This window comes from Zootoca vivipara, chromosome 8 (genome assembly GCF_965207765.1).
Source record: "Zootoca vivipara chromosome 8, rZooViv2.hap1.1, whole genome shotgun sequence".
In the NCBI taxonomy this organism is placed as follows: Eukaryota; Metazoa; Chordata; class Lepidosauria; order Squamata; family Lacertidae; genus Zootoca; species Zootoca vivipara.
This window is the reverse complement of record NC_142591.1, coordinates 10,598,484-10,622,770: the sequence shown is the minus strand read 5'-3', so window position 1 is coordinate 10,622,770 and position 24,287 is coordinate 10,598,484. Positions and strand designations below refer to the sequence as shown.

Here is a 24,287-nt window from a genome sequence, read left to right as displayed (position 1 = left end):
ATGCCCCTCTGGCGAAACAGGATTCCGCTGAAATTTTTGAACTCGCCAGCTGCTTGGTCTTTAGTGCAGACCACATCAGAGCTAGTTGACTGTGAGAATGAGGAAATCCTGGAAGAGGAAATTGTGGAGGAAATGATTGCACTAGCAATATTGTTTTGATGAGTCAGGGACTTGCCATTATATAAGAGCCTTTCCAGGCCACAGGGATGCCAACTAGAATTAAATATTGGGGGACAAAGGTAAGCCCCACCATAAACATACCCCCCAACATTTATCTGATGGAAACAGGAACATCCTATAAAATATAATAAAATATAATAATAATAATAATAATAATAATAATAATAATAATAATACCCCACCCATCTGATTGGGTTGCTCCAGACACTCAAGGTGGCTTCCAACATATACAAAAACATAATAAAACACTAAATATTTTTTGAAACTTCCCTATAGATGTCTTCTAAAGGTTGTATAGTTATTTATCTCCTTGGCTTGGGGGTGGCATAACTCCATACCCTCCCACATTTCTCCAATTAAAATAAGGATGTCCTAAGGAGAAATCTCGCTGTGGTCTAAACCACAGAGCCTAGGGTTTGCCGATCGGAAGGTTGGCGGTTCGAATCCCCGTGACGGGGTGAGCTCCCGTTGTTCGGTCCCAGCTCCTATCCACCTAGCAGTTCAAAAGCACGTCAAGTGCAAGTAGATAAATAGGTACCGCTACAGCGGGAAGGTAAACGGTGTTTCCGTGTGCTGCTCTGGTTTGCCAGAAGCGGCTTAATCATGCTGGCCACATGACCCGGAAGCTGTCTGTGGACAAATGCCGGCTCCCTCAGCCTATAGAGCGAGATGACCTAATGGTCAGGGGTACCTTTACCTTAAGGAGAAGTGGACATTCTGGGATCAAATCAGAAACCAGGACAGCTTCTGTAAATCCGGGGCTGTCCCTGGAAAACAGGGACACTTGGAGGTCTGTGATCACAAGATGTGTGCACGTACACCATCTGAATGGCAATGCCCATCAACTTTGGGGAGCCTGGGCACCCTCAAATATTTTATTAGGGGAGGCAAAGAGACCTTGGCCCCTATGAGTTGGCTTCTATGCCAGACCATCAGTTTTGAGCACGGTAAGTGTTCAATTGTTATGCATTCATTCACCATATACCCCATATACATTCATTGCACTTCCCTTGTGGAACATTCAAAGTGGCATTGTTTTTTTATCTACAGAAACCATGTCCATTGTTGTTGCATTTGCTCTGCAGAATTTAGTTTTGGGTCACGACATTTATTAGATATTGAATTATAACATAGCTGCCAAGTTTTCCCTTTTCTCGTGAGGAAGCCTATTCAGCATAAGGGAAAATCCCTTAAAATAAGGGATAACTTGGCAGCTATGAATTATAAGCGACCGAATTCTACTCTCCTCTGTCTCAAAACATGGTCCAACTATTGAGTGGTTTTACTTAGTTTTCTCAACGATTTAAAGGTTGAGACCATTCCTGAAATTAGATCATTGTTAATGTGATTTTTATAAAATGATTGCAGATGCTTGCATTGACTTGCTTCTGTGCATTTGACATTATATTTAAATGACATATATGACTAATAAACATATTTCCACATTAATTTTGAGGGGACAGAATTACACAGAATGTGTACACATAGGAATCTACCATGTCCATTTGTAGCATTAGAAAGTACATCAAATACATGAATCCAGCAAAGGCAAGTAGAAGACAATCTTCTGCATGATTTTTGTTTACTCAATTTTTGCTGATTCATTTTCTTAGTTAACATATTGATGCCCAGCTCCACTTATTCACAGTGTCCTTGTTCACATACTGCACTGGCTACCGATTAGTTTCTGGGCCCAATTCCAAGTGCTGGTTTTGACCTATAAAGCCATAAACAGTTTAGGATCGCAATACCTCAAGGACCGCTTCTCTCCATGTGAACCTACCCAGACCCTGAGATTGTCTTCTGAGGCCCTTCTTTGTTTGCCTCCTCCATGAGAGGTCCATAGCGTAGTAACATGAGAATGGGCCTTCTCTGCAGTGGCTCCCTGACTGTGGAATACTCTCCCCAGGGAGGTTTGCCTAATGCCTTCATTGTACACCTTTAGGCGCCAGGCAAAAATGTTCCTCTTTAACCATGCCTTTGGCTGATTGGGGACGCGGGTGCGCTGTGGTCTAAACCACAGAGCCTAGGGCTTGCCAATCAGAAGGTCGGTGGTTCGAATCCCCACGACAGGGTGAGCTCCCATTGTTCGGTCCCAGCTCCTGCCAACCTAGCAGTTCGAAAGCATGTCAAAGTGCAAGTAGATAAATAGGTACCGCTCTGGCGGGAAGGTAAACAGTGTTTCTGTGTGCTGCTCTGGTTCGCCAGAAGCAGCTTAGTCATGCTGGCCACATGACCTGGAAACTGTCTGTGGACAAACGCCAGCTCCTCGCCCTATAGAGCGAGATGAGCTTGCAACCCCAGAGTCGTCCGTGACTGGACTTAACAGTCAGGGGTCCCTTTACCCTTTAGCTGATTGACATCCAATGCCCTTTTAAAATGTGTTGCGGAGTGGGGGATTATTGAGAGTTTTTGTTTTTTGTTTTTATTATGTATTCTGTGTTTTACATTATGATTTTATGTTGTGAACCACCCTAAAACCTGTGGGTAAATAATTTAAATTAACTACAACAACAGCAAAAGCAACAGCAGCAGCAGCAGCAGCAGCAACAACAACAACAACAAGCTGCTTCCAATGGCAACTATTACAATTGCAAAAACAATTAACTGCAATAACATAGCAACTAACCATCAATAATATATGCACAGGCTTGCTTCCAGCATATGCCTCTCTTAATTGCAGATATATACCTTGCCCCATATTCCCAGTCAGCAATTTGTATGAATTCCAAGGCATTGAGTGTTCAGTTTATTATTAGCGCGGATTACAACAACTTTTTCACTAAGTTCTCTTACATCAGGCCTGCTGTCTGGAGGCAGCTGAATTGACAATTACAATGTTCTCATCATTTGCTTAACAGCACTCATCTGCCTTTGAAGTGGGTCCCCACCTTTCAGTCTTATTAAAGTGCAATGTTTTTTCAAGCATTGCTGCTTTGATGCACCCTGTCCTCAGGCCACCCACTCAACATGCCCTCTGGTTGGCATGTCGATTTTCAACTACAGTTTTCTGCAGGACTTGATTTCCTTCCGCAGGGCCTGTAAGAAAGAGCTATTCTGACTGGCCTTCAATTTTAATTACTGGTAGCCTGATCCTCTATTCCCTTTTCCCTTTCCTCTTCTATGAAGAAACCTTTTCTGGGACCCCACATTTAAATACCTCCCTGGTCTCCTTGCTGGCCCTAGTAGGACCAACTTGGCCAGTTAGCCCTGGTGATCATTTGATGTCTACTGACTGGGTTCCCCCCCAAAATAAATAAATAAATGAACCCTGAATTTTTGAATTTTATTGATATTGATGCTGCATTTTATGTTGTATTTTATGCTGTTTTAAAGTCACATTTTAATCAATGTTTTATATTTGCTGTTAGCTGCCCTGAGCCCGGTTTTTAAACCAAGAAGGGTGGGGTATAAATAAATAAAATATATTATTATTTATTATTCTGTATTTCATTCTGTCCCCAGTTTGTTTATTTCAAAGACGCTGGAACTTACTTTTATCAATTTTCACAATCACTACAATTACTAGTAATCTTTGTTTTAATATTGGTGTGGGTATAGAATATGCTGCAAAGGAGGAGGCTTTAAAAAACAACCCCCTTCCTCACTTTTTACTTTTACATGAGTTGCTGCTGGCACAGTATTCAAGGTGACTCTTTAAATTTGCCCTTGGCACTTTGGTCTGAACTTATTTCTGTTTCCCATACTGTGATTTCTTCTGTTCCCCAATCTAATGAAGCCCTTGATTAGTTGCATCAGACACCCAGTGCTTTTAGGGGGTACTCAAGGGAATTCAGTACCAGCAACTCTTTTGTTGTTGTTAAAAAGTGTGGCACTTGCTGCCGAATGTAAATGTGTCATCAAATCTAATGCACACCCTAATTTTATGAAGTAATTTGTCCAAAAAAGGTATGCGTGTTTTTAACAATAGCTTCTTTTTGCTTATATTTGACTAATTACATTTTGTTTACATTCCAGGTTTTTGGAATGACTAGTCAAGATTTACCTTTCCAATATGATGTTGGAAGAAGAAGCACTTACACAGAGCGTGGCCAAGAAGTGGAAGTTGATAACATCAAAGTATATGTTTGCCAACCTCCTTCCAACACAGACAAAGCTGTGATTGTGATTCACGACATATATGGATGGCAATTCCCAGATACCAGATACGTTGCTGATATGGTCGCAGCTAAAGGATACATGTGAGCAATTGGTTCTTTTTAACCTTCTTCAGCGGGACGTGGGTGGCGCTGTGGTCTAAACCACAGAGCCTAGGGCTTGCCGATCGGAAGGTCGGCGGTTCGAATCCCCGCAACGGGGTGAGCTCCCATTGCTCGGTCCCTGCTCCTGCCAACCTAGCAGTTCGAAAGCATGTCAAAGTACAAGTAGATAAATAGGTACTGCTCCAGCAGGAAGGTAAATGGCGTTTCCATGCGCTCCTCTGGTTCGCCAGAAGTGGCTTAGTCATGCTGGCTACATGACCTGGAAGCTGTACGCCGGCTCCCTCAGCCAATAAAGCGAGATGAGCGCGCCGCAACCCCAGAGTCATCCGCGACTGGACCTAACGGTCAGGGTCCCTTTACCTTTACCCTTCCTCAATCTATACGTTATGGTTGCAAGGCCTGAAATTTGACCTGACTTGTGATTTTCATACAGAAAAGTTAACTGTCACTTCTTGTGTGAATGTCTTCCTGAAAGGCATTAGTCTCATTAAAAAAAACTACATTAAGAAATATTACCTGAAATGCGGGCACTTAATGCATTGTTTTCTCTTAAGTTCACAGTGGATCTGGAAATAAAATGGCTTACAAATAAAGAATAAAGAATTCATAGCAGTGCTGCATAATCCTGTCCCTTCCTCAGAGAAAGTGAGTTTCAGTCGGTGGTGAAGCTGGGCGTTTGCTGGGGGCCTTGACTAGCAAAGGTCTACTTCAAACAGCACCACAACACTGTTTTCACCTAGCACCAGGGCCAGCTCTAGGTATAGTCCCGGTGCTACGTGCTGCGAGGGCGGGGGCGCCGGAGCGATCTCCGTGCCTCAGCGCCAGGGCGCCCAACCTGCTCAAGACTGCCCTGCCTAGCACAGGGTATGCAAAAAGTTCAAAGATACAGTACTGTGAGGGAGCTCTCTGTTTATATGCCCTTCTGGGTGAAGGGGTCCCCGCTGAGGATGTTTCCCCCAATAACTACTAGACTACTAATATCCATGCTAAACATGTAACAAAGCACTGAGTTAGGTGCAGAGTCTAGATATAAAGGGTTTAGCAACAGACTGGGCCAATCAGAGGGTGACCCAGGAGGGCCATATCAACAGGGCCCTCATTTTTTTTGGTATTTGGCAAGTTTCACAACTTGTTTTTATGTGCAATGGAGCAACACGTGACACACCTTCTCAGCTTAGAAGTGCAAATTTGTGAATTGATACAGATGGTGTGGTGTCATATTAAAGAATATAAAATGTTCATTCATACAGTGGAACCTCGGTTGTCACACGCTTAGGAAGCTGAACAATTCGGAACCCAAACACCGACAACCCAGAAGTGAATGCTTTCCTTTTTTGAAAGTGCCTCGGTAGTTGAAAGGCTTCCGAGGCGCGTTTCTCCATTTTTAAAAAGGAGTTTGCCAACCGGCAATTGCACCTCAGCTGTTGAACGTTTCAGAAGTTGAACAGTGCTCCAGAACGGATTACGTTCGACAACCGAGGTTCCACTGTATTAATAAAAATGTATCTGCTCTTATGCCACAAATCAGCTGATAATATATATGAACCACTCCTTTTTCAGTGCCTTATTTTGTTTTTGTGTTGTTATTTTTTGAATTATTATTTTGACTACGGGCCTCAAAAGGTAGAAGTGGCCCAGGCCTCTCGGGGCCTCAGAGTGGACCTGCCTACAGACAATGCAGGCAGGATCGGGGGATTATTATTATTTTGCCCGTCCCTTGGTACACTCCCTAGACCAGACACAAAAACTCACATGCCCTGCCCTTTCATTGAGTCCTTTCGTCTTGCTGAAATGTGTCATTGAACTGTGACAGTGCCTCTTCCTTTCCTGGATATGGAACTGCTGCAAGTGCATGTCACACACCAATTGTGTAATGAGAATAAGAATTTGAAGCATAAACACTCTAGGTTTAAACAACTTCACGAAAATATGTGAATTCTTAACTGCTATACATTGGATGAATGTTGGCTGGATGCCACAATGATCTGAGGTGGTGTCAATGAGAATTATTTCATTATCGCTAATCACAGCTCACAGGGAGGCAGTTTTTGCAAAGATTGTCGCTGGGGAGATAAGGGTAAAACTTTCCTGCATGCTGCAATCTCTATGCACACACTTAAAATGACATATTTTTTAAAGGGGAACTGAACAGGTCATAGGTACTTTATGAGTAACATCTGCCTGCTATTCCAAACAGAACCATATGCCCAGATTTCTTCCTGGGAAAAGAACCATGGAAAACTACTGATCGTTGGCAGAATTTTGCGGACTGGTTAAAGCACCGAGATCCCACGAAGGTGGACAAGTAAGACTAACATTTATTCCAAAGCTATAACTAACAGATGTAGCTAAGGGGACAACATAAGGTTAATTCAGCATTGATAGGAGAATAGAATTTTGGGAGGGGCATTGGCATACCCTCCAACATTTATTCGATGAAAATAGGGACGTTCCATTCCATAATGATAATTTAACTATTAATACCCCACACATCTTACTGGGTTGCCCCAGCCACTCTGGGCAGCTTCTAGCAAATATAAAAGCACAATAAAACATTATTATTATTATTATTATTATTATTATTATTATTATTATTATTTTAAAAAACCTTCCCTGTACAGGATTGTCTTCAGACAACTCAGGAGTCGGATTACACCATACCCTCTAATATTTCTCCAATGAAAATAGGGACATTCCAGGATCAAATCAGAAACTTGGGAGGCCTTCTCTAAACCAGGGACATCCCTTGGAGGGTCTGTATTGAATGACATATGCAGTATGGTCCTAAGCATACTATGGTAATTCAGAAGTCAGTCCTGTTGAGATCAATGGAACTTCAATCCAAGAAAGTGTGCATAGGATTTTAGGCCAAACAGTGGCAGACTTTGGGCTCTCAAATTTCAGCAGCACCCTGAGTGTTGCTATAATTTGACACGCCCAACCTCTGTTATTCCTTAACAAACTTATTAACTCCCCTTCATAATAAAAATAATAACAATTTATTATTTATACCCCGCCCATCTGGCCAGGTCTCCCCCGCCACTCTGGGCGGCTTCCAACGCACATCAACATACATTAAAATATCACAGACTAAAAATTTCCCTAAACAGGGCTGCCTTTAGGTATTTTCTAAATGTCAGATAGTTGTTTATCTCTCTGACCTCTGATGGGAGGGCGTTCCACAGGGCAGGTGCCACTACCGAGAAGGCCCTCTGCCAGGTTCCCTGTAGCTTTGCTTCTCACAGTGAGGGAACCGCCAGAAGGCTCTCGGCACTGTGTGGGAATAATGCAGCCACATCCCAAAGGCATCAAGTGGTGCTTCCGCGCTCCTCTCTCAAGTGGTATGCGGGCACCATGGCAACATCGGCTAGGTGTAACGAGCCAGGGATGCAGAGTCTGCACTTCTCCACATACCACACAAGATAGATGATCCCCAGAGGCCAAGCCAGCCACAAGGAACATCTCCACATCCATCATTAGTTATTCATTCCTCAGGGGCACAAGTTACCCATGAGGGACAAGCATGCTATGGAGAACAATAGGTCTGAGCATAAATGGGCATAAGTGTGTTCTGCTGATATTATTGGATAATGCTAGATAGGTGTGCTATAATGATTGGTTTATGGCTTGTGAATATGCATTTTCTATACCTAATAAATATGTGGTCACGAGAGAGCTCGGGGCTCTCGTCCCACAACTGGTTGATTCTATCAGTTGTCTGTCTTGTCTTCATGAGAGCCCACCGCTTGTAACAAGCCTTTCTGCTACATCCTTCGCTGCTACTTCTGGCTGTTACAGCGCTGGACCTCAGTGTCCGGGCTGAACGATGGGGGTGGAGACGCTCCTTCAGGTATACAGGACCGAGGCCGTTTAGGGCTTTAAAGGTCAGCACCAACACTTTGAATTGTGCTCGGAAACGTACTGGGAGCCAATGTAGATCTCTCAGGACCAGTGTTATGTGGTCCCAGTGGCCGCTCCCAGTCACCAGTCTGGCTGCCGCATTCTGGATTAATTGCAGTTTCCGGGTCACCTTCAAAGGTAGCCCCACATAGAGCACATTGCAGTAGTCCAAGCATGAGATAACCAGAGCGTGCACTACTCTGTTGAGACAGTCTGCAGGCAGGTAGGGTCTCAGCCTGCGTACCAGATGGAGCTGGTAGACAGCCGCCCTAGACACAGAATTAACCTGCGCCTTCATGGACAGCTGTGAGTCCAAAATGACTCCCAGGCTGCGCACGTGGTCCTTCAGGGGCACAGTTACCCCATTCACGACCAGGGAGTCCCCCACACCCACCCACCCCGTCCCCCCAAAACAGTACCTCAATCTTGTCAGGATTCAACCTCAATCTGTTAACCACCATCCATCCTCCAACCGCCTCCAGGCACTCACACAGGACATTCACCGCCCTCACTGGTTCTGATTTAAAAGAGAGGTAGAGCTGGGTGTCACCCGCATACTGATGATTTACACATTCTTTTGACATTCATTTTAGTATTATCAATTCTTGTCACTCTTCCATGTTCAGTTGTTCTTCTTACAAGTGTGTAAAAATGAGGAATAGCACCAGATATCCATTTTCATAGAGAAATTAAGCGTTCTTTCCTGTGTTTGTAATTCTATAAAATTCAAAATGGTGCCTCTCTTGGTTGCCAGTTGTGGGCAAGCCCACACATTTAAAAGGGCATGTGCCATTCAAAGCAAATGATTTCATTTAAAATCAGTTCCCATAATTTAGTGGTCCTCTGATAACCTGGCATCTTCCTGAGTGGGTCAATGCTTTTTTAACAGCAGGAGAAGGTGGGGAAGCAAGTATTGATAATATTGCATTTTTTTAATGTTTATGTAGACGTCTTAGTTCCCTTTTGTTCATATGTTGCAGGACAGCTGCTATTTTCATGAAGTATCTTAAGGAGCACTACAATGCAATGAAAATCGGTGTAATTGGATTTTCTTGGGGTGGAATGGCTGTACATCACTTGATGTTGACAAATCCTGATTTTCAAGCTGGGGTATCCCTCTATGGTAATGACAAATGTTTGTAAACTTGAGCAGGCTCATGTGTATTTGTGCATTTAAAGGTTTATCATCTTAAGTTTGTGTAAGGATGAGCTGCAGCATTCATTATGGCTATTTATTTCAGCAACATATGCTTCGTTCTCTCACTGTTCAAACAAGGGGAATAAGAATGCAATTCTATGTGCCTGCCTAAGTTCCTGTGGGAGGGAGTTCCATAGGGTTTGGCCCATAACACCTCTTCTCTTTTTCTTCCACATGTCTGGAGGGAAGTTCTGTTGAGTTGAGTTTCACTTTCACAGAAGTTCAGCTTAGCATCACATACAGGTGAAACTTGGAAAATTAGAATATCGTCAAAAAGTGCATTTATTTCAGTAATGCAACTTTTTATTTTTATTTTAACAAATGCTTTCTTTTGGAAATTCCACATTAATAAAACAAATAGTTACAATAATACAAAAATAAACATTGCTATTACATTTCATTAATTACATTCCATTTATAATTGACCCGCCTAATGACAAATAATTACAATTACAACAAATAAAGCCTTGACATATCTTGCTTTGCATGTCATGCAATGGATTCAAACTACAAGAAAGAAGATTCCACCTAAGCATTAGGAAGAACTTCTTGAAAATAAGAGCTGTTCGGCAGTGGAATTTGCTACCAAGGAGTGTGGTGGAGTCTCCTTCTTTGGAGGTCTTTAAGCAGAGGCCTGACAGGCATATGTCAAGAATGCTTTGATGGTGTTTCCTCCTTGGCAGGGGGTTGGACTGGATGGCTCTTGTGGTCTCTTCCAACTCTATGATTCTATGATTCTATCTCATATATTGGTTTCACCTTTTAAGTTGCGTTACTAAAATAAATGCACTTTTCGACGATATTCTAATTTTCCGAGTTTCACCTGTATGAGCCAGGGTTGCCGATTTGCAACGAACAGTGATTAGTTGTTAAACACACTAACTCAACAAACTTTATATTTCAAGTGTGCCTCTTATCTGAGACCTCAGCCATCAAACAGTAAAAATTATCCTACAAGGAAAATATAGGATTTTCCTGGCATTTGATTGCTATAATGGCACAAATCATTACTTATAACACTGCAAATTAAGCTGATGGGGCATTATTGTTTTAAAACTACTGCCCTTGAGAACATGAGAAAGAATGGATGAGAGATAGCATACAGGTGAAGTAAATAGAAGCCTTTGCTCTCTATTGACCTTGAAGAACATACTACTGTACTTGATTTTACCTCTTTCTTTAAAAATGTTTTAGGAATCATCAGAGACTCTGAAAGTAGGTATAATTTGCTGAACCCTACCTTTTTCATGTTTGGTGGAAAAGACCACACCATTTCTTCTGATCAGGTAATATAATAATTTATAATAATTTATTATTTATACCCCGCCCATCTGGCCGGGTTCCCCCAGCCACTCTGGGCGGCTTCCAACAAAATATTAAAATACAGGTAAGCTGTTGCACAGTGTTAAGTCTCCAGCAGAGGGGCCAAGGCATGCTGACATTACAATATACACAAAACAATCGCTTAGGATTTAAACAGGCTACGGCTTTACAGTATTAATCACAGGTGTCAGCAGGTTTTGGCGCAGACATCAGGTGCATATCCTGAATCAACCAACCCTTTTTTACTGGTAGATTTGGCAAGGTTAAGGACCATACATCAAATTGGAGTGGCCCCTCCAAAATCACCATTTTGGGAGTGCTATGGCCTGTAAGCCCCTGTCTGGGCACCTGCACAAAAGCACCTCCCCCCCAGATTCCTTTAATGGGATACCCTGATTCCTTGGAGTGGTGGGGTGACTCTGGATACCCTCGTCCACCTAGACTAAGGATTCAACCCAGTGCCTTATCCACCATCAAGATGCGGCAATTGCTAGGAGGTAGGCAAAAACAACAACAACCCATACAGATCCTGAAGGCTGACAGTTCAGCATGCCTCCGTGGAGGAGGAAAGGAGTCAAACAACACCAGGTGTTTCAGAGAAAAGAGGTGTTTATTTTTGCAAAGCAAGCAGAGCAAAAAGGTGGTGCGTGATCATTCACAGCAGCACACTGTGCAGAGTGTGTAGCTACATTATATACCCTTGCTCCTACGGGGTGGGGCAGCCCGACTCCTCCGTTTTGGACTGTCATGTTGAAACATTCCAGCCTCGGCTGCGTTGGGCAAGCAAGGCCCCTCCTCGCCCCACAGCAGGGGTCTTGCAAGTTCCCATTAAGCAAGATGATGGAGCAAAGTATTTTCCTTCTTATCTTACTTTACAAGCTCATATATTGTTCATGTGAGAGACGTGGCCTGCAAGCCCCCAGAAATGTAGCCTGACAGGCATTCCTCTCCTATTTTACTACAGGCTCGTAAACTATAAGGAATGCCTTATGAGGAACGGCTTAGGGGGCTGGGTATGTTTAGAAGAGAAGAGAAGGTTGAGGGGTGATATGATGAAAGGACGCCATTATAGAGGAGGGTGAAGGATTGCTTTCTGCTACTCCATAGAGCAATGGATTCAAACTACAAGAAAGAAGATTCCACCTAAGCATTAGGAAGAACTTCCTGACAGTGAGAGCTGCTTGGCAGTGGAATTTGCCAGCAAGTAATGTGGTGGAGTCTCCTTCCTTGAAGGTCTCTAAGCAGAGGCTTGATAGCCACATGTCAAGAAGTGTAGTGTATCAGCATCAGCTGAGACCTAGGCCTGGGTACAGCTGGCATTTACAGCTCTCCTGCAGTTGGTTGCAACCACCCAGCAGCAAGCGCAGCCAGTAGAGGAGGAAGTGGCTGTGCCGAAGCTGGAAGACCGCCCAATACCACCACAGCCATGCTGGACCACAGCCACTGCTCCTTTCCAGCTGGCGGTTTAGCATCCATTGCCCTCTGATTCAAACTTCCTTGATGCTTGCCATGGCCTCTTGAGTACAAGCTGCAATTCCTCTGTAATGAGGGACAGGCAACCTGCATGTGCTTAGTACTACTTACTTTTCTGATTTAATATTATTTTGCATCTGTTTCTGTCAAGAAGAGGCATTGCCACAAATGGAAAAGGAACCATACTGGTGTATTAAAGGAGCAGGGCAGAGAATGAAAGACTAACCATACTTGATACAGGTGGAAAAGAATAAGAGAGAGAGGGAGGGAGGGAGGCTGGCAGGAAGGCAGGCAAAGACAACATTAGGTCTGCTTCAGTGAGACTGTCTCCATCTTCCACCCCTTCCACCCTGCCCCTAGGCAAATTTCACATTTTATATTGTTTATTTCTTTTATTATATTAAAGTTGTAAACTGCCTTGGGTGCCATGGCATAAAAATGGTAGTTTTTTTAAAATAATATTAATAATAATAATTGCACTCTGGCATGGTATAATTTATTATTGCTTAATTGTAGTTATGGCAACACTAGATTTAAAGAAAAATCTTGAAGGAATTCAGATTAAAAAGGGGCAAATTTGGAAGTTTTGATTTTTAACTTTTGTAGATATCTAATGAAATTGATTGTATGTTACAGGTCACTTTGTTGGAGGAAAAACTGGCAGAATACTGTAGAGTGCCCTTTAAAGTCAAAGTCTATCCCGGACAAGAACATGGCTTTGCTCAGTTAAAGCCTGAGGACATGAAGCCTGAAGATCAGCCTTACATAGAGGAGGCGAAAATGGATATGATTGACTGGCTGAACAGATACATTATGTTTTGAAACTTGAATAAATATATGTCGTTTTATTTCCTCCCACCACCACACAAAAAAATGCAATTTATTCCCCCCCCCTTAAAATATTTATAGATTGTGGTGTTATCTATCGGAGAAAAGAGAAGATATACTTTAGAGAACTTTCAATAATAAATTATGAAATATTTATAATAGAGGTCCTTAAAATCATTGTCCGACACACAAAGATACGAGCATTCGGTATTGGAAAATGTGCATGCCTTATAACGAACTTTATATTCTAAGGCCACATTAAAACTTATTATTCTTTTTCCCCATTTTATGTGTCCCATTTCCTTCCCACCCCCAGAAAACAAAAATGATCAGGCTCTGAAAATGTATTATATACTAGCCATATTTTGGGCCTTAGGGCTATGTACACACTAGCAGCTTAAAATGGAATAAGGTTGTTTCCCATACACTCACACCAAGTTTCAAATCACATTTCTATATTGCTGTACACACCAGGGAGGGCGTGGAGATGTCTTCACCTGATTCACCTTACCTGAATCTTCCAATGTTTAGTTTTGTTGGTTGTCCACAAGTTCCAATGCTATGAGAGAAGGGGAAAAAAATTTATCTATCCACTTTCTCTGTGCCATGCATGATTTTATAAACATCTGTCGTGTAACCGCTCCCCTTTTCTCTAAACTAAAAAAATCCCCAACCCTGCAATGTTTCCTCTGCTACTCCATCCCCTTGATCATTCGGCTTGCTCTTTTCTGGACCTTTGCCAACCCCGAAATATCCTTCCCGATTTGAGGCAACCAGGACTGTGCATAGTATTCCAAATGCAAGTTTCACCACAGATTTGTAAAATGGCATTATGATACCGGCAGTTTTGTTTTCTGTTCCTTTCCTAACAACCCCTGGCATGGAACCTGCTTTTCCTCAGAGCTGCCACTGGGTTGACATCTTCTATCTATTTACAACCCCAAGGTCTCATTCCTGATCAGTCACTGCCAGTTCAGACCCGATAAGTATATATGTGAGGGTGGGGTGGGGGGGAAGAGGTCTGATATGCTGTTTCACATTCACACCTCATTCCCTTGCCGCCATTGCCAGTCATCCGACAGGTGGGCAGACTCAACTGCTTAACTGCTTCCTGCAGGGATTGGCTTGATTACCTCATGGGGCACCAGTAGATGTGGCTGATCCAGTGCTTAAGGGCTCTCCTGCCCAACAGCCAATGCCAGGGGAGGAAATCTGCTGCCTGCTTTCTGCAAGGATCCGCTTCTCACATCAGCACCGCTCACATGAGCATGCAGCCAATCCAGAGGGCAAACCCTCTCCCACCCAATAGCAGATATAAGAGAGGAGGGTCCCAGTGGATCACAAAGGGTCCTCTCCCCACTCACACATGAATACCCCGTGAGGAGCAGCCCAACCAGCAGACAAAGCTTCACCCACCCAACAGCTGATAGGAGACTCACAGCAGATGAAGCATGCTTCTCCATTCTCTTATGAGCACCCTATGAACACCGTAATTGATTCCCGAACAGGATATTGAACAACAGAGCTACTAAGCGTCCATCCCTGGGATTGGAGTGATTTTTTTTAACTTTTCAGATTTTACCTGCACAATTATTTTGGAAAGTGAGTGTGTTAGCAGTGAAAGAGGGCAACATTGTATGGACATCGCTGATTAGATTGAGACAGAGGCAACTTCAGTTACACGTTGCACCTTGGCGTGGACAAGCCTAGACTTGGGTGGAAAGATTGCACAGAGCAACTCAGAAGCAGATCAGAATTATTATTTTAAAAAAAATTCAATATGAACCTTGAGACCTCTGCACACACCTAATAAATAGCATCTTTGCATTTCACAGAATTAAAATCCATACACTCCCTTCTCAGACGTATGGAATACTAAAATAAATACAATATATATCATATAACTTATGTACAACTCCCAAAATAACTGTAATTTTTTTTTCAATGTATGAACCACCAAACCTGAAAACGCCTGCTCTATCTGCAACAAATCTGCACCAGCCAGGGTACCGCCAGGTGTAGTATGTATTACTATTAAAGGTCTGCAGTGGTTGTCTTTGTGTTTCCAAGCTAAATTCAAGTGCTTACATGGACATATAAAGCCCCAAACAACTTAGACAACAAATATCTCAAAGAATGCTTCCTCCTACATTGCAACATGGTGATTCTACCATCTTGTGTAAGGCAGGACCTTCTTTGTGGTGGCCCTCAATGTTGTAGAATGCGCTCTCTAAGGTGTGTCTCATCCTGTCATTAAATATGTTTTGTTGGCAGACCAAGATGCAGCACCTTTTTGCACGAACTTTGGGTGGTGGAGAATGAGTTGAGAGCATCACTCCCTCTGAAATATGGCTGCTTCTTTGGTTTGTTGCATGATATGATGTAACCAGGGCTTATTTTCATCCGGAACTCGCCAGAACTCAGTTCTGGCACCTCTCAGGTGGGCACCATTTCCATTCTAAGAGAACGAGGGAGGTGTTCTTGCACCTCTTTTTCTATAATAATAGTACTGGGTGTAACTGATCATTTAGAATTGTTGTCACTAAAGAACATCACAAATATAGCATAAATCATATAAAGTAATTAACAACTCATCAATAAAACAATTACAATTTACCCTATTAACAAAACGGCAAATTTAAAAATAAGCTATACATCACAATTGCAGCAAAATGTATACGGTTAACAAATCAATGTGGCATTTATAATCTATAAAACAATATTAACATGAGCAGAATAGCAACTAAAAAAATAAGCTAAGCATTGTTAAGTTCATACACATGTTCACAACTACAGTAATGTGAGACAGAATAAAGCAGGATTTTTTTAAATAGCAAAAACATCAGAGCAGGGACAAGATGTCGTTTCTTACGTTTCGTGTGCACAGTTGAATGGGTTAGGAATAAATAAGGAAACAGAGAAGACTACTGTACAGTATGCTAAAGAAGCACTATTGGAAGAGCAGAGAAGGAGGAGTTCAAGCCTCCTCCCACTTCCTAGCTGGGTTATTCTGAGTCACCTCTGGTGCTGTTTTGTAATAAGGGAATTCTTTTATCTTTTTCATGAAGGCTGCAGGGAAGCTGTGTGGGGGAAGCTGCAGCACCTTTTAGCAGACAAGCAGATTTCTTTTCCCCTTTAAATATCTTTCACAGCTTTGGGAAATAACCCTTTCTAACCTCCCAGAAGAAAAGAAAACGAAGAACTTTGGAATTCCAGGTACGTAAGAGTCCCAGCGTGATATGCCAAAGTGTTTTCTGCAGGAAGTTGAGTGGGAGGGAGGCAGAGATGCCTTAGGAGTGTATGGTGCCTTGATAAAAATAACTGCAGTAACAGCAACAGCTTGCTCATCGGTTCTCCTGCACTTTTAGTAAGGTTCGATTTACCCACATCTATTTCAAAATGTATTGGCAGAGAGAAGCAGCGCCAGCTCCAGGATTTTGGCAGCCCACGGACTTGGAATTTTCAATGAGCTTCCTTAACTGTAAAAAAGGCAAACACGGAGGCCATGCATTATCTCACATAGATCCTAACATTTTTGGGAACTCTTCTGCAAAGCGAAAATGATATCACTGTTGAGTAAATGCCCAGTCTTGCCACCCTCTGGAGCTAGATGTGGCTGTACCCCCTGCCCTGGCCCCAGACTTAACTTGTGGCCACACGTTGTAATAATAAGAGTAGCTGAGGGCTGACACACCATCTTTGCCAACTAGGGGTCCCATTTTCCTCATTGTATGTAGGCACTACGCATTTTAAGGTTGGTGGGCTCTAGTATGCTTCCCAAAATCAATGTGCAAACACATGGGTAGGCAAACTAAGGCCCGGGGGCCGGATCTGGCCCAATCGCCTTCTAAATCCAGCCCGCAGACGGTCCAGGAATCAGCATGTTTTTACATGAGTAGAATGTGCCCTTTTATTAAAAATGCATCCCTGGGTTATTTGTGGGGCCTGCCTGGTGTTTTTACATGAGTGGAATGTGTGCTTTTATTTAAAATGCATCTCTGGGTTATTTGTGGGGCATAGGAATTCGTTCATTTATTTTTTCCAAAATATAGTCTGCCCCCCCCCCCAAGGTCTGAGGGACAGTGGACCGGCTGCTGAAAAAGTTTGCTGACCCCTGTGCAAAGACATAAAGAATTCTGAACACTATGGAGAAACCCCAAGAAATGTTGTTTGGTGACTGCTAACTGTGTGAGAAAATACCATGTCTGCGAAGAGATTAAAAATATCACAAGGACATCATGGGACAAGCACCAGCAAGATAATTGAGTTATTCATTAACTACTGTTCCATTGTTGCGTGCACAAACTGCAAAGATAAATAATCTGATTCTGCACTTTAGCCTCTCTGACTTTTTTTTTTAAAAAGCAACTGCAGTGAATGTAAAGTATGCAGACTTATTTCTATTAAACTTTAGTTACATTAACCTTTATGCATCTTTAAAACTTTACAGATGGCTAATGAAGAAAAACCATGCCCATGTGACATTGGAGACAAATTTGAATATGAAGGTCACGGGCAAGAAATTTCTGTTGGGCACATCAAGGCCTACATCAACAAGCCCTCTGACAGCACAGACAAAGCTGTGATTGTGATTCATGACGTATATGGATGGCAGCTACCAAACACCAGATACATAGTAGATATGCTCGCATCCCATGGATATACGTGAGAAATTGTCTCTATTTTTCATAGTCTTATCTCTTTCAGTTGACATATTTATGCATTATGAATTGTGAATGCAAGTTGATGTAGTTGTTCAAAAATACTTTGCTTGACTAAACTTTTTACCCATAGCTGAAGTAGTAAATGTGTATTATTTATACCCAAGCCACTCTGAGTGGCTTACATAATATATAAAAAACATAATAAAGCACCAAACATTAAAAACTTTCTGATACAGGGCTGCCTTCAGAGGTCTTCTAAAAGTTATGTACTGTAGTTCTTAATCTCCTTGACATCTGAAGGGAGGGCATTCCACAGGGTGGGCGCCACTACCGAGAAGGCCCTCTGCCTTCTGAGAAAGCTCTCTGTCCTATTCTGATTAATAGTATATGTTGGAGACCCACAAGAAATTGCTAGGGGAGCAAGTGGGAATATGCGTTGGGCCACCCTGATTTACACATCTAAACAACCTGAAGCCTATAATGGAAGAGTTCAGAGCAGCAGCAGCCCAAAAGGCACCAACTTCTCTTGCTCTGCAGGACACATTCCAGTTGCTCTCTGCTTTCTGGTTACATCACACTGTTTCTCTTAAACTCTAACCTCCAACATTAAAAACTTACCTATACAGGCCTGCTTTCAGATGCCTTCTAAAAATTCCTTGACATCGGATGGCATGGTATTCCAGAGGGCGGGTGCCACTACCAAGAAGGCCTTCTGCCTGACTCCCTGTAATTTCACTTCTCGCAATGAAGGAACAACCAAAAGGCCCTCAGAACTAGATCTCAGTGTCCAGACTGGACAATAGAGGGGGAGATGCTCCTTCAGGTATACAGGGCCGAGGCTGTTTAGGGTAGGGTTACTAGACTTCCCCGGTTCCCGGGGACAGTCCCTGGTTCCACCAATCTGTCCCCGGACAAAATCTGTCCCCAGAATGTCCCCGGATTTTAATTAATGTCCCTGGATTTATGCCTGGGGACTTCCGTCGAGGCAACATGGCGGGCGCCATGGCAGCGAGCAGCACCGGAGGTCCCGGCCACATCAAAGTTCCAGCCAGCCAATCCACTGGCTTGGGGGGCACTATTTAAACCAAGGCGCAAGCCAGAGAGCTTCTTTCTGTCTTGCTTCCTCGATCAACGCTCACCCCGAATTTGAGCAGAGCCACCCGCAGCAGATGAGCCCACAGTGAGCGCTCAAGTTGGGGGACAACGACGAGTGAGGCACTGAGGCAGTGAAGAAGAGGAAGAGAATCATAGAAAAGAGCTGTGCTGTGCTGAGTTGAGAGAGAGAGAGAGAGAGAGAGAGAGAGAGAGAGAGAGAGAGAGAGAGAGAGACCGAGCGTAGCAGCAGCCTCTCACATGAACAAAGAGGCGCAAAAGCGAAGGCTGAGGGGGAAACGGGGAGGGGGAGGAAGGCAGGAAGATGGGTGGGCTTCTTTACTTTCTCTCCCACCTCTCCCTCCAACAGCCACTGCGGAGATGGTGAGTTTAATGGGGGGGTGAGGAAGGTGCTGTGGCGCCCCTTGTCCCTGGTGGTGCCGCGCTGCCTTCCCTCCGGGAGTGGGGCACGGGGGTGGAGGTTGAAACGTCCTATGCTAACCATAGTTTAGGGCTTTAAAGATCTACTCACCAACACTTTGAATTCTGCTCAGAAACATGCTGGGAGCCAATGTTGGTCTTTCAGGACTGGTGTTATATGGGCCCAGTGGCTGTTCCCAGTCTAGCTGTCGTATTCTGGATTAGTTGTATTTATACCAGTGCTGTGATATTTGAAAAATGAACTTAAATTTATTTTCTATGCAGAGCAATTTGTCCAGACTTTCACAAGGGACAAGAACCTTGGAAGCCATCTAATGATTGGTCTGCATTTGATGACTGGAGAAAAACACGAGATTCCAAGAATATCAACAAGTAAGGGTTTAAGTTAATTTCTCTTTTCCTAAATAAATGTTTAGGGGTACTCTCATTTTCCAACTCATATTGAAATACTGCCCCTCAATGAGGCCAAACTTAGATTCACAAAATGTTTAGGGGTATGCTTACACCCTCGTACCCCCAGAAAAAAAACACTGCTTCCTGCTGTGGATTTTTGAGGCTGGTAATATGACTGTTCAGATTAAACTGTACACATGGAGAGAGGATTTGCAGATTTTGGCCTTGGTTTGAACATCTCTCTCTTATAAAACTGTTCAGCACCATTGGTTATATTATCATTAATGGTGAGAATGTAAATTGGGGCAAGATTTTTTGGATTTTAGTGCTAATATTTTTTACTTGGAGTTTGTTATTTTAACCCATATGCAACTGTACTCATTATTTTATTCTTTATCCACTTTTAATTCTCATCTGTTCTCATAACAGTTTTCTCTGTTTTATATACATTATAAAATGAAATTTAAAAATCTATACAAAAAACATTGGCCATGGAATTATCCTCAACCAACCTCTTGGGTTGAGAGTGTTTAAAGGGCACTAATCTGTGGTTGTTTTCCCATGTTCATTGGCCTGCAAAGGTGTCACAACATTGCACCATCTCCCATGCTCTTCTGTATTCACAAAACCACTGGGTGGGATCATCCGTAGATTTGGAATAAAAGTATAGCACCCAGCTTTGTCTTTCCTTTCCATCAAATCCTTGAATGACAGTTAGATCCTGAACTACACAGCTGGATTCTGAAATAATACTTTTTGAAGTGATCTTCAAAAGAACTTCTGGGGTACGGCGATTGCCGGAGTTTTGTTTCTTTTGGATGAAGAGAGAGCCTAAAGTTCTTAAGGAGCTTTGCAGTATCTTACTTCGATAAAAAAAATATACAAGTTGACTGTAGGTGGAGACCAAGAGTTTAAACATTACAAAAAGTTTAAACATTATAAAAAGCAAACCTCTGTCCCAAATCAGATGTCGAAAGAAGCACCCTCCACACACACACACAAATGAGCTTTCAACAGGGCAAAGCTTACCCTCTGCCACTTTCTCAGTTCCATTCTAAAAACTGCAGTTTTCCTCACAAAGAGGATAAGGAAGAAACAAATGCCTTTTGCCAATATTATTCTCACTTTCTAAATGTATCTCCTGGCTGTTTTTTTAAGCCCGTGGGCCAATTAACTATGATTTCCCTAACAAAAGACTTTACTGGCACTATTTACTAAGGAAGTTTGCAGCAGTCCTTTGGCCCCATTAAGCCTTTTTTTGTTTATACCCTTAAATTCTCAACATTGTGCAAATTTATGAGGGTGTCTTTTCAGTAGTGCTTTTTTGTTCCCTTATATTTCTCTGTTTTAGGGAAACGGATGTTGTCTTGCAGTTTCTGAAGGAACAATGTAATGCAAAGAAGATGGGTGTCATTGGATTTTGTTGGGGTGGAGCTGCAGTACATCATCTGATGTTGAAATATTCTATCTTTAAGGCGGGCGTATCCCTTTATGGTATGTGTAGCTACAATGAAGGCTAAGAATATTGATATCACTGTGTGTGTTGGAAATTATGGCTGGAATATGGTTTTCTTTGCAGCACGTTTTTGACACTTGCACCAGGTTTTAGAAAATATATCTGTTATACTTTGCACAGAAGCTGTTCACATGGAACACGTATCACCTAATCTGTACTTCCTCATCTGAAATAGTTATGCCTAGTTTTTCATCACCACTCTAAACTTATTCTAGGCTGGCTCAGTGATTACTTTTTTCCTTTCACTCCATCCTAAAGCAAAACTTTTTGAATGGAGGGCTTTTCGGATGAGAGACTGAAAGTCCATAAAGAAGAGAAAATGGGGGACTTTTCGGGTGAGAGGCTGAAAGAAGAAAAAGATCAAAGCCAACAAGAAGTATTGGAGAATTTCGTTTTCGTACAAAAGAGAGAGCAAGATCTATTTTTGCGACGGAGGTTAAAGAAAGAAATTGAAAAAGTCATGAAAAAGGATGCCAAATTGAAGGGTTGGTGGAGAAGTGGGGGGCAGCAGGGGGGGAAGTAAAGGTTTTGGGGTTTTAAGACATGCTAGGGAGGGAGTGGGGTGGGGATGGAATCTTGGTGTTAGAGGTATAGGCTAATCCAGACTGAAACTGGACTGACTTATGGAACTTGCCAAACGGAATGGGAGAATTAGTGACAAGAGGGAAGAGTTGGTGGGGAAAGATTGGAAATATGTTGTTGTGTATAATAATTATTTGAAGTGTTATATAAATATATATAAAAAATTGAGGGTTATTTTTAGAAGTGATATGAGGTGGTAGGGAATAAAATATAAGGGTAAATTTGCTAGAATTGAAATGGATGAAATGAGATTATTAAAGGATGTGAATGTATAATGATATTATTGTATAGAAAAGGACAAAAATAAGAGGTATGATTTATTTAATTAAGTTTAAAAGGGTCAAAGTTAGGATCATGGAAATTACTAAAGATGAAAATAGTTTAAAATATGAGGATTATAGGTTAAATATATGTTTAAATAATGGGTTATAGTTATGATGTATGAAAACTGCCAAAGATGAGTCTATATGAAAATCAGTTAGGGGGGGATTCGAAGAAGCCCATTTAATTATGTTTAGAAATTTAGTAGATGAAAGTTAGATTTTTGTGTATTTTGTTTGGGTCTTTCATGTGTTTTTTTCTTTTTCTTTTCTCCCCACCCCCTTTTTCTTCTTCTTCTTGTATTGTTGTTTTTGTTATATTGTTTTATGGTGATAAAATGAATAACATTTTTTGGGGGGGGGGCGGGGAAATGTTGAACCAGATAGGCTGTTGTTTGATTCAATAGGACTTTCCTTTAATGGAGACTCATCCATTAGAGCATGTGTCAATATTAGGAGCCTATCGTTTTGTACAGCTCACCACATGTAAACTGGTGAATGTCAGGCTTTGCATGAGCACCAGTATAAAAGGATGCATTTTACTAACTTAACCAGATCGAAATATTTCATGGGATGTTGACTTGGAATTTACCTGCAAGTCAAACTTGTCAACATCAATATGACTTTGACCAGTCCTTTTGCTCTTAAAAGTCCTTGTCTATATGGGATTCACTTTAAGGAGACAAATGTGCCATTGCTCATCCCTGATTTAGAACCTTTGGCAAGATAAAAATATATGAAAAGATTTGCATGCAAAATGTTAAATATTGTACTCTTACTGAAAGTGTTTGGTATGCTTCATTTTAATGTAACTTTTGTTGTTGAATGCATTCTAGGAGTGATCAGATTTACAGAGGATAACTGCAACCTGATGAACCCCACCTTTTTCATTTTTGCAGAGAAAGATGACGTAATTCCTCTTGACCAAGTAAGGCATTATTTCAAAAACTGAGTTCCTGAATCAAGAGCAGTTTTCCTGGTGTATAAATTTTGCTGAAGAAAATGCTTTTTTGGGGGTGGGGAATGGCTTACAATTATCCGAAATCCAGAGTATGTTGGCTATTCTGGCTGGATGAGTTGATATTTCTCTTGGATATCTGAAGGTCATACATTTATACCATTTCCGCCCCCTCTGTTCCAAGATGTGACAAGTGAACTCTGGCAATCTCATAAAGAAAGAAATTATTTCAGTACCAGTAATGTGAGGGTATTTTTGTTGTTGCAGGTCACTGTCCTTGAACAGAAGCTGAAACAGCAGTGCAAAGTTGAGCATGAAGTGAAAATATATCCTGGACAAACTCATGGTTTTGTACATCGTAAAAGGGAAGATATTAACCCTCAAGACAGACCTTACATTGAAGAAGCAAGGAAGGACATGCTGAATTGGCTGAGCAGATACATCTAACTATCTATTCATCCAAAAATGCATCAACTCTTAGCCAGCCAAATATGAACAACATTTTGTCTGTTGTTTTGCCTCTTCCTAGTCCTGAGTCACCATCACCACTGAACAAAGCCGTTGTAGATTTAGCTTGTTAGGGAGGTATCAGGAGCTGAGCTACTGCCACTGCTTACAAGTAGACCATGCCCAAGTGTGTGAGAGACATACAGTAGCTATTGCAAATGGCAGATCCTGGTCTTCCCCTACCGGAGGGCCTTCCCCTACCAGAGTACAGTGCATTAACCACAATCTACTCATGGGCAAAACCAATTGAATAGTGACCGAATAATTGGTTAGGAGCAGAAAAACTGTTTTCTTTTCCTTGGTAACATAGTCCTGAAACATAAAGTAATAATGTTTGGTATAAATTTTATATGCTGATTCATCTATTCAATAAACTTTTAAATTGAATTGCATCATATTTATATTCATTGGGTGCCTAAGGGAATATATCCATTAGCTGTGGTTAGCGATTGGGGAGAAACTCAGTTCGGTACATATTTTCCCTGAAAATTTACCAGTATCTGTACTTCCCAAAACAAGATGTGAACCAAATTGCAGCTACCCTTAGAAATTTGCTTCTCCAAATTTTTGCAGTGCACTTCTGAATGAAGAATTGGGTGGCCATCTGTCATTGATGCTTTAGATGAGATTCCTGCATTGCAGGGGGTTGGACCAGATGACCCTTGGGTCCCTTCCAACTCTGATTCTAT

The 24,287-nt window shown here is 42.0% G+C and overlaps 2 protein-coding genes and 1 long non-coding RNA gene across 3 annotated transcripts; 2 read left to right on the top strand and 1 right to left on the bottom strand.

Annotated features, from left to right (window-relative positions):
* The first annotated feature begins 4,164 nt into the window (after window positions 1-4,164).
* On the top strand, window positions 4,165-13,279 carry LOC118089818 (carboxymethylenebutenolidase homolog). The gene is made up of 5 exons (XM_035124777.3): window positions 4,165-4,382; window positions 6,601-6,708; window positions 9,284-9,426; window positions 10,696-10,787; window positions 12,934-13,279. The coding sequence occupies exons 1-5, from the start codon at window positions 4,168-4,170 to the stop codon at window positions 13,117-13,119; spliced, it is 744 nt and encodes a 247-aa protein (XP_034980668.1). The 5' UTR covers window positions 4,165-4,167; the 3' UTR covers window positions 13,120-13,279.
* LOC132592563 (uncharacterized) lies at window positions 8,722-16,044 on the bottom strand. Its single transcript, XR_009558069.2, has 3 exons — window positions 15,998-16,044; window positions 13,637-13,684; window positions 8,722-8,820 (listed from the first exon to the last, which is right to left on the bottom strand). It is a non-coding gene; the product is annotated as an uncharacterized LOC132592563 (long non-coding RNA).
* Window positions 16,045-16,186: 142 nt separating this feature from the next.
* Window positions 16,187-23,990, top strand: LOC118089886 (carboxymethylenebutenolidase homolog). The gene is made up of 6 exons (XM_035124989.3): window positions 16,187-16,341; window positions 17,576-17,790; window positions 19,587-19,694; window positions 21,067-21,209; window positions 22,970-23,061; window positions 23,359-23,990. Exons 2-6 carry the CDS (start codon window positions 17,576-17,578, stop codon window positions 23,536-23,538), a joined length of 738 nt encoding a protein of 245 aa, XP_034980880.2. The 5' UTR covers window positions 16,187-16,341; the 3' UTR covers window positions 23,539-23,990.
* The last annotated feature ends 297 nt before the right edge of the window (window positions 23,991-24,287 follow it).